Source organism: Danio aesculapii, chromosome 16 (assembly GCF_903798145.1).
Source record: "Danio aesculapii chromosome 16, fDanAes4.1, whole genome shotgun sequence".
Lineage (NCBI taxonomy): Eukaryota > Metazoa > Chordata > Actinopteri > Cypriniformes > Danionidae > Danio > Danio aesculapii.
This window is the reverse complement of record NC_079450.1, coordinates 56166494-56183993: the sequence shown is the minus strand read 5'-3', so window position 1 is coordinate 56183993 and position 17500 is coordinate 56166494. Positions and strand designations below refer to the sequence as shown.

Below are 17500 nucleotides of genomic sequence, written 5' to 3'. Positions count from 1 at the left end.
AAAATTGAAACACAATATGAATACAAGGAAAACTGATAATATATAATAACTTTTGAATCATTTAATCAGTTTGAATTTGATTCATAGTGAACCAGCGTAAACTCTCTGATCCACTGATTCAAAACTGATTCACTTTCATTTTACTTTTTTGTTAGATTTTTTAAAATGAACCAGTATAAACTTTCAAAACGTTTTTAGAAATGATCTGAAATTGAATGTGAATAGAAAGAAAACAGATTTACATTTGAATGAGTCAGTTTGAGTTGATTCATAATGAATTAATGGAAACTCTTGAAAAGGTTCCTACAAATGATCTAAAATTGAGACATAATGTGAATAAACTGATTCACTTTTCCTGAATCCGAATATGAATCTTTCATAGTGAACCACTGTTAACTCTCAAAAAGGTTCTCAGAAATAATCTACAATTGAGACACATTGTAAATATAAAGAAAACTGATTCATTTATGTCTCACTGAAATTGCATTCTTTTATTTTAGTGAACTAGTTCAAACTCTCAAAGTTTCTCAAAAAAAGATTTAAGTTTGAGGCAATGTGAATATAAAGAAAATTTATTCACTTTTGAATGATTGAATCAGTTTGATTTTGATTCATAATGAACCAGTGTAAACCCTCAACAAGGTTCTCAATAATGATCTAAAATTGAGACTCAATGTGACTATAAAGAAAGCTGATTCACTTTGACTCAGTGAATGAATCTGAGTTTGAATCTTTCATAATGAACCAGTGTAAACCCTCAAAAAGGTTCTCAAAATCTAAAATTGAGACACAATGTGACTATAAAGAAAGCTGATTCACTTTTGACAAGGTTCTCAAAAATTATCTAAAATTGAGACACAATGTGAAAACAAATAAAACTGATTCACTTTTCCTGAGTCCGAGTATGAATCTTTCATAGTGAACCACTGTAAACTCTCAAAAAGATTCTCCAAAATAATCTTCAATTCAGACACAGTGAATTTATCTGTACACACCCCATTCACTGAGTCAGTTGCTGTTTCAGTGTGATTTTTATTTAGCATTTAGCTTTGATATCTTCATATCTGTGTTTTGTCTGACTCTGTTCCTCCAGGTCTAGCTCGTCTATTCGTCCTGGACAGTTTGGATATGGCAGAGTGCCGTTTTCTCTTCCTCTACACAGACAAAACCGACATGCGCGCCACACACACCACAACAGCACCACTGATAGTCTGGACGCTCTGAATGTGAACTCCAGCTCACATGTGGAAAAATCTCACGGAGAAGCAGAAAAAACGCCTGCAGACAGAGTGAGTGAGAGGAAAGAGGTGGAGAATGATGATGGAGAGCAGCGCAGACGAGTGAGAATCCCTCATATACGGCCCCCGCCGCAGAGAAACGGCGCCCGAGACAGACGCATCGACGGCCGCACGTCCCGCCAGGCTCCTCCATCATACACACACACCATCAGCAGAACACACACTTCCAGAGACCCTCCTCCTTACGACCACCAAACGCCTTCAAACCCCAACCCAGAGCCCTGGACCCCTGTGCAGACCCCGGGAAATGAGCAGGACTGGAGGCCTCCAGTAACAGGGAACTACAGATGCTCAGGCAGAGACAGAGAATACCGCAGGTGCAGTCTTCAGGTGAGAGCAGCTCTTTCTGATTGGTTAATCGATTGATTGGTTGGTTGGTTGTTTGGCTGGTTGGTTGATTCAGTTGATTGGTTGATTAACTGGTTGGTTGATTGGTTGATTAGTTGGTTGGGTTGATTAGTTGTTTCGGCTGCTTGATTGGGTGATTGATTGGTTGGTTGGTTGGTTGATTAGTTTATTGGCTGGTTGATTGGTCGATTGACTGGTTGGTTGATCAGTTGATGGGTTGGTTGGTTAATTAGTTGGTTGATTGATTTATTAGTTGTTTGGTTGGTTCATTGTTTGATCAGTTAGTTGATTGATTGAGTAATTGATTGATTGATTGGTTGATTGGCTGGTTGGTTGATCGGTTGATTGGTTAGTTGGTTGGTTGATTGACTGGTTGGTTGGTTGGTTGGTTGGTTGGTTGGTTGGTTGATTGATTGACTGGTTGGTTGAACGGTTGGTTGGTTGGTTCATTGTTTGATTGGTTGGTTGATTGATTGACTGGTTGGTTAGTTGGTTGGTCGGTTGGTTGGTCGGTTGGTTGGTTGGTTGGTTGATTGATTGACTAGTTGGTTAGTTGGTTGGTCGGTTGGTTGGTTGGTTGGTTGGTTGGTTGGTTGGTTGGTTGGTTGATTGACTGGTTGGTTGAACGGTTGGTTGATTGGTTGGTTGAACGGTTGGTTGAACGGTTGGTTGGTTGGTTGGTTGGTTGGTTGGTTGGTTGGTTGAACGATTGGTTTGGTTGGTTGGTTGAACGGTTGGTTGAACGGTTGGTTGGTTGGTTGGTTGGTTGGTTGGTTGAACGATTGGTTGGTTGCTTGGTTGATTGACTGGTTGGTTGAACGGTTAGTTGGTTGGTTGGTTGGTTGGTTGGTTGGTTGGTTGATTGACTGGTTGGTTGGTTGGTTGGTTGTTTGGTTGGTTGGTTGGTTGGTTGAATTATTGGTTGGTTGCTTGGTTGATTGACTGGTTGGTTGATCAGTTGATGGGTTGGTTGGTTGACTAATTTATTGATTAGTTGGTTGATTGATTTATTGGTTGTTCGGTTGGTTGATTGTTTGATTGGTTGGTTGATTGATTGGTTGATTGGTTGCTTGGCTGATTGATAATCAGAAAAGTGAATCAGTTTTCACATTGTGTCTCAATTTTAGATCATTTGCAAGAACTTTTTCAAGAATTTATACTGGTTCATTATGATTCAAAGTCAAATTGATTATACCCACATTGGTTGCTTGCTTGGTTTATTGGTTGATTGATTGATAATCAGAAAAGTGAATCAGTTTTCTTAGTAGTCACATTGTGTCTCAATTTCAGATCGCCTTTGCAAGAACCTTTTCAAGATTCAAACTCAAACTGATTCAATCATTCAAACTGAATCGGTTTTCTATATATTTGGTTGTTTGGTATATTGGTTGGTTTATTGGTTGGTTTATTGGTTGGTTTATTAGTTGGTTTACTGATTGATACACTTTTTAAAAGTGTACTTTAGTTTTAGAAACAGTCATGAAAGGCTTTTTAATTTGCTTTTATATAATCTACAAACAGTTTGTTGATAGTACAATGATTTATTTTTGTCTCATTATGTGTACAATCACTACAGTTAAGTGCACTTTTTCACAGCAGAATAATGTAGAAATATAGTTAATCCTAATAACCTTGAGTAACCATCACGACAGTGACCTCATGATTAACATATGCCAGTCATATTTAGACATTGTTTATAAGTGGCCTGCTGTAATAAATGATAGTTTTCTGGGAAACTGAGGTTAGCTAGTCATAACAGAGGTCATTTGTCAAAAACAGCATGATTCATTTTACAGGTCAGAGAAAGAGCTTGGAAAGATCTCATGAAAACTCATGACTGCACTGCAAAAAATGCATTTCTTAGAGTTTTTGACTTGTCTCTGGTCCAAATATCTAAACATTTCTAAATCAAGAAGCATTTTCTACGTATTGTTTCAAAAATAATAAGTCAAAATGAAGTGAGATTTTTTTCTTAAAACAAGCTAAATAATCTTCCATTGTGGTAAGCAAAATAATCCTATTTTATAATTACTTTTCAGGGTTTTCCCCTTTTATTGGATAGGACAGTAGAGAGCATTGACAGGAAAGTGTGGGGAGCAGAGAGAGGGGAAGGATTGGCATAGGACCTCAAGGCAGGAATCGAACTCGGGTCGCCGTGAGCATTGTAGTGCATGTGCACTTTCCACTATGATTATTTAGCATTATATACAATCATTTTGACTCTGAATGTCTGAAAACAAGACAATATTGTTATTTGTCTAGAAAATGCTTCTTGATTTAAAATGTTTTAGATATTTGGACCAGAAACAAAACAAAAACTCAAAACTTGCAAATCACAGTTTTTTTTTCAGTTTACTCTGGTCTATATTGCTTTAGGCCTGCAGGCCAAAGTTGTCCCATGGTAACCTTTGATTTGGCCCACCATCCCATCTGCAAAGATTTCGAATGATAGGAAAGTTGGGGCCTTCAACAGAGAGAAAGTTTGTTTGTTTGTTTAATTGTTGAGCTACAAAAAAAGCCAGCTGAACCCTACTGAAAAAACTGCTTAGACCAGCCTAGGCTGGTTGGCTGGCTTGAGCTGGTCGACCAGCCTAGTTTTAGAGGGGTTTTGACCATTTCCAGGCTGGTTTACAGCCATTTCCAGAGGAAAATCCATTGGGAGATGACCAGCTAAAACCAGCTTGACCAGCCTAGCCAGGCTGTGAGCCCAGCCAAAACCAGCTATGTCCAGCTTAAACCAGGCTGGTCAAGTTGGTCAAGCTGGTTTTAGCTGGTCATTTTCCAGCCTGACCAGCTAAGAGCAGGCTGGAAATGGCTGGCAACCAGCCTGGAAATTGGCCAAACCCCTCTAAAACCAGACTGGTTGACCAGCTAAAACCAGCCAACCAGCCTAGGCTGGTTTAAGCTGGATTTTTCAGCAGGGAAATGAAATGTTCCAGTGAAATGTTGTGCATGAATCAGATTTTTAAAAATGTAAATACTGTCATACAGATATAGAGGACACTGCACAAGGCGGTGTGTTATAAATGTGTTTATGTTTTAATTGTGAGAAGTTCATTATAATATGTAAAAAAAAGGTATAATTAATAATAGGCTTAAAGTACGTTTTCCGTTTATTTAGTAATTATTAATCCATTAGGAAATTAGCATGGCAGCTTAATGGTGTATTTATCTTCAGCCCAACACCCTCAATCACGTTTGGTTTTTGGCCCTTCATAAGCAAACGTTTGGGCATCCTAATGCCAAGTTTGGGCTTTCTAATACCAAATGCATTGCATTCGCATCATGGCCTGAATAGCTGGAATGGAGTTTGCATGTGTTGTTTATAAGTGATGTCAGTGTTGGCTCGAGCAGTGCAGCGAGTTTAACAGCTAGTGGGAGAAATCTCAGCTGCTCTGTTCAGCTCAAGGTCTCCTGAAGTGTGCATTTTTGTGTACAGTGTTGTCGTAATCTCAAGTGAAACATGAAGAGTGGGCGGGACAAAGAGTAGCTCCTCCCCTTTAAAAAAGACAGCCAATAGCGTTTTGTTTGATCACAGCTCCGCCGGTGAGTGTGGTTGAGCTCAAGAGCATCAAATGAACAGCCTGTGAGAAGAAGGGGGCGGGGCATGTCAGATCCTAGAAAGCATTTGATTGGTCAGAAGATTTGATGAACTAAAGTATGAGGCGACGATAAAAAATTGTTGATCCTTTTAGGTAGAAGTGACAAACTGCAAGCTGTGGATGTTTATATCAGGTTTATATCTTCTAAATGTGAATATTGTCATTGTTTTGGTGCACACTAGTGTAACCGAGGCCAGCTAGCGAAGTGCTTATGCCGGTAAAACCTCACTCGTCTGACCTCTAAAGGTGCTCTAGTGACTTTATTATTGATTGCATCGTGAGTGTCCCATTGGCACCACCTTGTTTGTGAAACCGGGGTCCATCATTTGCTGCTGTGCTTGGTTTATTATGACTGATACACTCTGATTACTGCTGTGTTTTCCCATTGGAAAGCCCCACGTTACATCACTCGTCATCAACTACCCAGATTCAGCCACAGATTCCTGAAAGCGCTTCATCTGACACAAATGAAGCCAGTAGTAATTACCGCCTGAATTATCTGAAAGATTTGATCAAAACACTTTCATCCAAAATCACGTAAAAGCCGTGGACTTCCCCCTGGTACAGCAGCCGGTTCTCAATCATCTCGTTTTTTTCTTCATTTCTCCTTCCAGATCGACCTGCTTCATTTATTCGCCGTCTCGTTCTCACTCCCCTGTCCAAAACTGACTCCAGCCAGATTCCTCTGCATGTCGTAAATCACGCCGTTCCCTTTAATCCAACTTTCCAGGATCGGCCTGGGCGGTAGTTATATTACACATCTCCAGCATGTGTGCCGTTTTGTTTAACCCAGAATTGGTCGTTTCTGCGGTGGAGCTGATGTGGTGCTGCAGTTTCCTGCTGTTGGTGGCTTTTACACACACTTTTAGAAAGATTACTTCAGATACATCTATCAAAACAAGCCTCAGTGTTTGTGTTACCGGGACACACATCGCTCTCTCGCTCTCTCTCTCTCTCCCTCTCTCTCTCTCTCTCTCTCTCTCTCTCTCTCTCTCTCTCTCTCTCTCTCTCTCTCTGTCTCTCTCTCCCTCTCTCTCTCTCGCTCTCTCTCTCTCTCTCTCTCTCTCTCTCGCTCGCCATTTCTTTTGGGTCGTGAACAGAGTGATACAAATCTGAACAGGCTCTGGGAGCAGATTTACTCTAGCTGTGATGCTTTCTGTGTATGTCTAAAAAAATCACACATGATATTATAAGTGATCTCATGTACTGATAGCAATGTATATCATGATGTAGGACCATTTCTGTAAATTCAGTCAATTAATATTTTTATTTTTATTTCATTTTTATTTATTTTTATTATTATTATTTTTATTTCATTTTTAGTTTAATTAAAATTATTTTACTTGTATTTTTAATATTTTTCTTTTGTTTTCTTATTTTTCTTTTTTATTTAATGTCTTTTTTAATTTAATTTTATTTTATTTTATTTTATTTTATTTTATTTTATATTGTTTTGTTTTGTTTTATTTTATTTTATTTTGTTTTATTTTATTTTATTTTATTTTATTTTATTTTATTTTATTTTATTTTATTTTATTTATTTTATTTTATTTTATTTTATTTTATTTTATTTTATAGTGCTCGGCAAAGATTAATCATGATTTTTCGCATCCAAATTATATTTGTTTATAAAATTATATTTGTTTATTTGTTTAAATTTATTTTGTATTGTTTTTTTTTTGTTTTTTTTTAATGTTATTTAATTTTACTTGTATTTTTATTATTTTCTTTTCTTATTTTTTATTTTTTATATAATGTATATATTTTTTTATTGGTAAATTTATTTTATTATATTTTATTTTTAGTGCTCGGCAAAGATTAATCATGATTATTCACATCCAAATTATATTTGTTTATAAAATTATAACATTAAAACAATGTTTGTTTTAACATAATAGATATTAGAGAGCATTTAATTGGTCAGAAGATTTAATTTAATTTAATTTATTTTTAATTTTTTATTCATTATTTATTTAGTTTAATTGTATTGTATTTTTTTATGTATTTTTTATTGTATTTTATTTAGTAGTTACTAGAGAGCATTTGATTGGTCAGATTTGATGACAAAACTGAAGTATGAGGTGACATAAAAAAAAATTATCCAAATAGGCAGAAGCGACAAACTTTGGATGTTTATATCAGGTTCATATCGTGAATTTTGTCTCTGTTTTGAAGCGCTCTAGCTTATAGATATCCTTAAAACTAACATACTGATATTAACATCTTTAAACTTTATTTTAATCTTCATTTATGAAACTAAAAATAAATATGTATATAAATGGGTCAAAGAGCACTCTAAAATAACATTTGTTGTGTATTTCCAATATGGTGTATTTGTTCTGTACATGAAGTCGTTAAAAGTACATCATCCTTCATTTTCCCATTGGACAGTGTTGGGGGCCAAAACACCCTGAGGCAGGAGATTCTTTTACACGCATTTCAACATCTAATCTATCGCCCTTACCTAAGCGTTTAGGCTAAACATTTCACAACCGTTTCTGTCAAAACACTGCATCTGATTTATTTATGCTGGAGTTAAAACATCTCCCACTCCTTGTGTTCACTGGGATGAAACACAATGAAGCTTGATTGTAATTGTTGCGTGCAAGCTATTTGCAATGAATATACAGTAAAAATCACATGGCAAGCCTCACATTAAAAGACATCATAGTAATGTATGGTAAATACTACGTTGATTTTGAACCATAATATAGTAAAGAACTTGAATTAATATGTTGTGGTGATTCTACAGTTGCCATAGCAACACGACAACTATAGTAATTAATTTGCTGTGGTGATTCTACAGTTGCTATGGTAACACAACAACTATAGTAATTAATCTGCTGCGGTGATTCTACAGTTGCCATAGCAACACGACTACTATAGTAATTAATTTGCTGTGGTGATTCTAAAGTTGCTATGGTAACACAACACCTATAGTAATTAATCTTCTGGGGTGATTCTACTGTTGCTATGGTAACACAGCAACTATAGTAATTAATCTGCTGTGGTGATTCTACAGTTGCTATGGTAACACAACCACTATAGTAATTAATCTGCTGTGGTGATTCTACAGTTGCTATGGTAACACAACCACTATAGTAATTAATCTGCTGTGGTGATTCTACAGTTGCTATGGTAACACAACAGCTATAGTAATTAATCTGCTGTGGTGATTCTACAGTTGCTATGGTAACACGTAAACAATAGTAATTAATCTGCTATGGTGATTCTATAGTTGCTATGGTAACACAACAACTATACTAATTAATCTCGTTGTTTGGTTAGCATAGCAACTATGGTAATATAAACAAGTACTTGTTACTATAGGGTAAAGCCTAGAAGGTATACCGCCGCGCATACTCACATCAATGTAGCATATTTTTTTTGTGACACTGTACAACAATGATGAATATTTTTACTTTACTGTGATGGTTAAATGTAGGGATAAACATTAACAAAATACTATTAATTGGTAAATTAATAAATAATATAAATAATGCTCGTTAACTGTATCCCTTCTAGCAACAACCATACTATAGTTTTCTACAACTATAGGGAATATTCATTCATTTTTCTTCAGCTTAGTCTCAGAGGTTGCCACAGCGGAAGGAACCGCCAACTATTCCAGCATATGTTTTACACATATTCCAGTACTGGGAAACACCCATACACACTCATTCACACACACACTCATACAATACGGCCAATTTAGTTCATCAGTTCCCCTATAGCGCATGTGTTTGGACTGTGGGGGAAACCAGAGCACCCGGAGGAGACCCACACCAACACGGGGAGAACATGCAAACTCCACACAGAAATGCCACCTGACCCAGCCCAGGCTCGAACCAGCGACCTTCTTGCTGTGAGGCAACACCACTACCTACTGCGTCACTGCGTTGCCCCTACAGCCGTTTCGCCGTACTGAATTTATAACACTTCCCAAAGCAATCTTTGTGATAATTTTGTCCTTTTTATGGCAGAATGATTGCTATGAGTTATTTAGCGACACACGACCGAACACTCGGGTTGTAAACAGCCACTGGAATTACACACATGGCGCAGAAACCAATGAAAAGTCACTGTTGGCTCTTCTGAAGCCTGTTTGGCTATACATAGCAATGTGTGTGTGTGTGTGTGTGTGTGTGTGTGTGTGTGTGTGTGTGTGTGTGTGTTTGTTTTTCTGAGTTTGAAGTGTGTGTTGTAGGGATGGAAAGCATTCAGCATATGTTTTACACAGCGGATGCCCTTCCAGCCGCAACCCAGCACTGGGAAACACCCATACACACTCATTCACACACACACACACACACACATACACTACGGCCAATTTAATTCATTAATTCCCCTACAGCGTATGTGTTTGGACTGTGGGGGAGAGCACCCGGAGGAAACCCACACCAACACGGGGAGAACATGCAAACTCCACACAGAAACACCAACTGATCCAGTGGAGGCTCGAACCAGCGACCTTCTTCCTGTGAGGCCACAGTGCTAACCACTGAGCCAATTCATGCTCTATTTTATTGTTTAGATTGATTTCTCTAGTCTAAAATGTCTCTTAAGCACGTTCTGTCGGTTTGGGAATGGTCTCTAATGTTGTTGTTATGGTGTGAACGGGCCTGAAGTGTGTGTAAGAGCCTGTTCTGTGTGTGTAAACTAGTGCTGGAGTGTGTTTTATGATGGGTTAGATATCTCAGGAATGTTATTGGGTGTATGACATTCTATTTGGAGGAATGTAAACTGTAGTTATGTGTACTGGGCAGCAAGGTGGCTCAGTGGTTAGCACTGTGGCCTCACAGCAAGAAGGTCGCTGGTTCGAGCCTCGGCTGGATTAGTTGGTGTTTCTGTGTGGAGTTTGCATGTTCTCCCCATGCTGGCGTGGGTTTCCTCCGGTTTCCCCCACAGTCCAAACACATGCGCTATAGGAGAATTGATGAACTAAATTGGCTGTAGTGTATGAGTGTGTGTGTGTGTGATTGAGAGTGTATGGGTGTTTCCCAGTACTGGGTTGTGGCTGGAACAGCATCTGCTGTGTTAAACATATGCTGGAATAGTTGGCGGTTCATTACGTTGTTATGGGTACTTTATCGTTCATTCTTGTGTGTGTGTGTGTGTGTGTGTGCTCTTGTGAGAGAGAACAGTTGTCTGTGACTTTGTGAGAACAGTGTGTGTGTGTGTGTGTGTGTGTGTGTGTATGTGTGTACAATGCGTGTGTGTGTGTCAGAATGGTGTTTTGTGTGTGTGTTCATGTAAGGAAAGTGGTTTATATATGTGTGTGTGTATGCGTGTGTGAAATTGTGTCCATGTGTTCATGTGTGTGTGTGTGTGTGTGTGTGTGTGTGTGTGTCCATGTCAGAAACGTGTGTGAGTGTATATATGTGTGTGTTTGTGTACATGTGAAAACAGTGTGTGTATGTGTGTCCATGTGTGTAAATGTGTGCTTGTGTGATTTTTATTGTGTGTCCAAGTGAGATGTGTGTGTGTGTGTGTGTGTGTGTGTGTGTGTATGTGCGTGTGTGTGTGTGTGGAACTGGAACTGAGAGCAGAGGAGGAGGGAAGTGAAATAGAGGAGTGGAGCGAAGGGGCTTTCAGGGGGTGTGACACAGTTACGCTGTAGCAGAGTCAAAGACGCCACTGTTCAGAACACACACACACACACACACACACACACTCACTCACTCCAGAAATAGAGAGGGCAGAAAAACAGATAGAGAGCCTGGAGTGCAGCACAGATGAGAAAGGAAGAGGAGTTTTGCTGCGAATGGAAAGAAAAAGAGAAGAGAGGAATGAAACATGAGAGAGAGAGAGAGAGAGAGAGAGAGAGAGAGAGAGAGAGAGAGACGGACAGAGCGATCCTTCTGTGTGCAGTCATGGCGCTCGGCACTCACTAAATAAACATTTACATGGCAGAGTCAAAGGCTAAATCTCTTCACAATGGCCTTTCAGAAACTAACGAGGGAACTCATCTCAAATTTACCAGATGATTCAGTGGAGGACTGAGAAAATACAGCTCTGAAAACATCTGATGTGAAAATATCTGCTTATCCTGCTGCAGGAGTACACATCACACATGCGCTTCTGCTGGGAAACCACAGTATCAGGCTGAAATTGAAGAGCTACTTTAATTTAAGGTCATTCACTGGAACTGTGATAAATACTGTAGTATACTTTAGGTTTTACTACAAAGCTAATATACCCTGTAACTAGTGTATGTTACCATAGCAACTGTAGAATTACCACAACAGATTCATTAAACTATAGTTGTTGTGTTACCATAGCAACTACAGAATCACCACAACATGTTAATTGCTATAGTTGTTGTTTTACCATAGTAACTATAGAATCACCACAACAGATTGATTACGATAGTTGTTGTGTTGCCATAGCAACTATAGAATCACCACAATATGTTAATTGCTATAGTTGTTGTTTTACCATAGTAACTATAGAATCACCACAACAGATTAATTACAATAGTTGTTGTGTTGCCATAGTAACTATAGAATCACCACAACAGATTGATTACGATAGTTGTTGTGTTGCCATAGCAACTATAGAATCACCACAATATGTTAATTGCTATAGTTGTTGTTTTACCATAGTAACTATAGAATCACCACCAACAGATTAATTACAATAGTTGTTGTTTTACCATAGCAACTATAGAATCACCACAACAGATTGATTACGATAGTTGTTGTGTTGCCATAGCAACTGTAGAATCACCATGACCGATTAATTACTATAGTTGTTGTGTTACCATAGCACCTGTGAAATCACCACAACAGATTATTTACTATAGTTGTTGTGTAACAATAGCAACTGTAGAATCATCACAACAGATTAATTACTATAGCTGTTGGGTTGCCATAGCAACTGTAGAATCACCACAACAGATTGATTACAATAGCTGTTGAGTTGCGATAGCAACTGTAGAACCACCAGACCAATTAATTACTATAGTTGTTGTGTTACCATAGCAACTGTAGAATCACCACAACAGATTAATTACTATAGTTGTCTTGTTACCATAGCAACTGTAGAATCACCACAACCGATTAATTACTATAGTTGTTGTGTTAACATAGCAACTGTGGAATCACCACAACAGATTATTTACTATAGTTGTTGTGTTACCATAGCAACTGTAGAATCATCACAACAGATTAATTACTATAGCTGTTGGGTTGCCATAGCAACTGTAGAATCACCACAACAGATTGATTACAATAGCTGTTGAGTTGCGATAGCAACTGTAGAACCACCAGACCAATTAATTACTATAGTTGTTGTGTTACCATAGCAACTGTAGAATCACCACAACAGATTAATTACTATAGTTGTCTTGTTACCATAGCAACTGTAGAATCACCACAACCGATTAATTACTATAGTTGTTGTGTTAACATAGCAACTGTGGAATCACCACAACAGATTATTTACTATAGTTGTTGTGTTACCATAGCAACTGTAGAATCATCCCTACAGATTAATTACTATAGCTGTTGTGTTACAATAGCAACTGTAGAATCACCACAACAGATTGATTACAAGAGCTGTTGTGTTGCCATAGCAACTGTAGAATCACCACAACAGATTAATTACTATAGTTGTTTTGTTACCACAGCAACTGTAAAATCACCACAACTGATCAATTCTAGCACTATAGTAAGGTTAAAAAATGCTAAGTATTCATTATAAATTATAACAGTATTAGTACAGTATTTTTTTGTTTGTGTAGGATTAACATGAGTTAACATGTTTGGAAGACTGAAACATGTTTCTAATAATGATAACAATATTAGATTCATCTTATTTAATGTCACATTAACACATAAACAACAGCTGAAATTAATAAACAACATCTGAAATCAGTGCAAATATTAAAAAATATATATATAGAAAACATGGTTCAGTACTGTTGTAGTACCATGGTGTATTTAGTTGTGAAAAAATAGAATAAATAAGATAATTGCTAGTTTTTGTCTCACAATTGAGATTTCTTTTTACTTAGAAATGAGTTTATAAATTGCACTTGTCACCATTTTGAGTTCACTATATTTCTAGTGATTCTGACTTTTTTTCTGAAAATTGTTGCTTTATTTTCTCTGAATTTCTGGCTAGTTTTCTCTCAAAGCTCTGAATTATAAGATACAAAGTAACGATTTAAGTCAGAAGTGCAGAAGTTAACATTTGCAATTGCCTTTGCTTGTTTATTTATTTATTTTTATTGTGCGACAGAAACAAGCTTCCATAAAATCTGACACATTTAACTCCATTAAATCATGCCCAAAATGTAATCCATATGACTTCCTCTTATGCAAACTCAATTTCGCAGAATGTCACGACTTCTGCTTTTCATCAACGGGCCTCATTCACAAACACAAGCACAACAGATTTCTGTGTAAATTGTCACATGATGAAGAAAGTCTTGTGATAATGTAGTGTATCATTCAGTGATATATAATGCTCACACTAAGCTGTTTCCTGAACGAGGCTCAAAGAAAGAAGAAACGAAACTGTGGCTATAGTGCTCTAAAAAGGATTTTAAAAACATCACAATAGTAGATTAAATAAAATGTTTGAGGGTTGATTAAATTATTAAAACTCACATACAGTGATCTCTGAGTAATGGCACTGTTGTATTTTAATGGTACATTTAGTGCATTCGTTCAATTCTCAGTGCATGAATACACGCTGCAGTTCACTGAATGGCCACCGGTGTCGCTAACAATAAGAAATTAATATAAAAACCTAAATTAATAAGCATAAAACATACATGGATTACAGTTTTATGAGGTTTGCAGGGGAAAAACTTAAAAAATGAATTGGCTTTCAACAGCATACTGTAGTATTAACTATAGTAAACTGTAATAAATACTGTAGTATACTTAAATTTTTACTACAGTAAACTGTGGTGTATTGTAGTATAATATACCCTATAGATGTAGAAAACTACAGTATTAGGTCCTTTGTTTATATTACTGTAGTTGTTGTGTTACCATGGCTACTGTAGAATCATCACTACAGATTAATTACTATAGCTTTGTGTTACCATGGCAACTGTAGAATCACCACAACAGATTAATTAATACAGTTGTGTTGCCACAGCAACTGTAGATTTACCACAACAGATTATTTAGTTGTTTTGTTACCATAGCAACTGTAGAAACACCACAACAGATTGATTACTATAGTTGTTGTGTTACCATGGCAACTGTAGAATCACCACTACAGATTAATTTCTAAAGCTTTGTGTTACCATGGCAACTGTAGAATCACCACAACAGATTAATTGCTAATGGTTGTTGCGTTATCATAGCAACTGTAGAATCACCACAACAGATTAATTGCTAATGGTTGTTGCGTTATCATAGCAACTGTAGAATCACCACAACAGATTAATTGCTAATGGTTGTTGTGTTATCATAGCAACTGTAGAATCACCACAACAGATTAATTGCTAATGGTTGTTGCGTTATCATAGCAACTGTAGAATCACCACAACAGATTAATTAGTATAGCTGTTGTGTTGCCATAGCAACTGTAGAATAACCACAACAGAAATAATTACTATATGTGTTGTGTTACCATAGCAACTGTAGAATCACCACAACATATTAATTACTACAGTTGTCATGTTACCATAGCAACTGTAGAATCACCACAACAGATTAATTACAATAGTTGTTATGTTACCATAGCAACTGTTGAATCACACATCAAATTATTTACTATAGTTGTCATGTTACCATAGCAACTGTAGAATCACCACAACAGATTAATTACGATAGTTGTTATGTTACCATAGCAACTGTAAAATCACCACAACAGATGAATTGCAATAGTTGTTATGTTACCATAGCAACTGTCGAATCACACATCAAATGATTTACTATAGTTGTCTTGTTACCATAGCAACTGTAGAATCATTACAAGAAATTAATTATCCTATAGTTGTCGTGTTACCATGGCAACTGTAGAATTACCAAAACAGATTAAGTCAAGTACTTGAGTATGGTTTTAAAAAGCTATGTATTTACTATAAATTACTGTATTTTTTTATGTGGGAAATAAAAAAATTAACATGATTGGAAGTAAACTGTGCTGTAAATCCACATCAGGACTGAACTAGAAACATCATTTCTGAGCAGAGGAAATTGTCAAGGAAGTAAAGCGACACGCGGAAGAGTAATAAATGCTGGACGTAGTGGTTTAACAGCAGCTCAAACATCGCCAGAGGGTCCGCTTTATCAGATCATGTGACGTGCTTCTGTCCAATCAGAGTCCTGCTGCTGAAGGCGATGTTTTCGAGCTGAAATACATTACAGATGCTGCTGAATTCCTCTGCTTTAAAGGGCTGGAGAGAGTTTCCTTTGTGGGGATTTGAAGAATTTAGGCTGTAATGCTGATATGGGACAATATATCAGGAATTTGGCTGGAAATGTGCGTAAATCTCAGCTGGGACAGGAGTCAGACAGCTGTCCATCACCTGTGCTAAACACACACACACATACACACTGCAAATCACTCAGTTTTATGCAGAGTTTGACAGATTTTGATACACTGTATTTCAGGTATTTATTATTTAATTGAGTGGCATTATAATAAACAGCGGTGGATGAAGGACAGAAATTAGGCACTTGAGTAAAAGTCGAGCTTGCCTAATAAAACATTACTCCAGTGGAAGAATAAAATACTCCTTTGCAATATGACTGGAGCCAAAGTACCAAAGTACTTGATTTTTTATTTTCTTGAGCAAAATAAGTAAAATAATTACTGATAAATGTTTATTTTGTAATAAAGTTAAATTACCAGAACCTATAATACACTAATAACCACAGGATGAGCCCACACTGAACCACAATCAGATCCGTTTTTGTTTTGTTAATCAGTGAATCGTTTACTGGAGACTCACTCTGGACAGATCATTTGAATCAGTGAATCGTTTACTGGAGATTCAGTCTGAAGAGATCATTTGAATCAGTAAATAGTTCACCAAAAACTCACTCTTTATTTTTAAACTTAACTCTTTATTACTTTATAATGAATTGTTTTAATCTGTGAATCATTTACTTGATACTCACTCTGAATAGATCACTTAAATCAGTCAATTGTTTGCTGTAGACTCACACTGATCAGATAACTTGACTCAGTGAATCATTTACTGAACGAATCATTTGAATAAGTCAATGGTTTACTGGAGATTGCCTGTGAACAGATCATTTGAATCAGTGAATAGATTCCTGAAAACTTACTCTGAATGAATCATTTGAATCAGTGAATCATTTACCTGATACTCTGAACAGATCACTTGAATCAGTGAGTTTTTTTTCTGCAGACTCACTCTGAATTAATCATTTAAATCAGTGAATCATTTACTGGAGATTCACTCTGAACAGATCACTTGAATCAGTAAATAGTTTACCAGAGACTCACTCTGAATTAATCATTTGAATTACTGAATCATTTACCGGAGATTCACTCTGAACAGATCAATTTGAATCAGTAAATTATTTACTGGAGACTAACTCAGAACTAATCATTTGGATCAGTGAATTGTTCACTGAAGATTCACTCCAAATGGTTCATTTGTATCAGTGAATCATTTACTGAAAATCACTCTGAGCAGATCGTTTGAATCAATGAATTGTTTACTAGAGACTCACTCTGATTTAAAAATTTGAATCAGTTAATCATTGACTGGAGATTCACTCTGAGTGGATCATCTGAATCAGTGAATAGTTCCCTGGTGACTCACTCTGCATGGATCATTTGAATCAGTGAATCATTTACTGGATTCTCACTCTGAACAGATCATTTGAATCAGTGAATAGTTTACTGAAAACTCAATCTAGAATAGATTACTTGAATCAATGAATTCTGAAGACTCACTCTGAACAGTTCACTTGAATTAGTGAACAGTTTACTGAAGACTTACTCTCAAAAAAGGATAATTTAAATCAGTAAATCATTTACTCTAGACTCACTCTGAACAGATGACTTGAATCACTGAATCAATTGCTGAGGACTCACTCTGAACAGATGACTTGAATCAATGAATCGCTTACTGAAGACTCACTCTGAACAGATGACTTGAATCACTGAATAATTTACGGAGGACTCAGTCTGAACAGATGACTTGAATCAGTTAATCGGCTACTGAAGACTCACTCTGAACAGATGACTTGAATCAGTTAATCGGCTACTGAAGACTCACTCTGAACAGATGACTAGAATCAATGAATC

The 17500-nt window shown here is 36.8% G+C and overlaps 1 protein-coding gene across 1 annotated transcript in view; it reads left to right on the top strand.

Moving 5' to 3' along the window:
* The window catches only part of adamtsl4 (ADAMTS-like 4), a 79753-nt gene that overhangs the window by 13212 nt on the left and 49041 nt on the right, over window positions 1-17500 (top strand). Inside the window, exon 4 of the mRNA XM_056474614.1 lies at window positions 1094-1628. Coding sequence (XP_056330589.1) covers window positions 1094-1628 — 535 coding nt within the window. The remainder of the gene's footprint in view (window positions 1-1093; window positions 1629-17500) is intronic.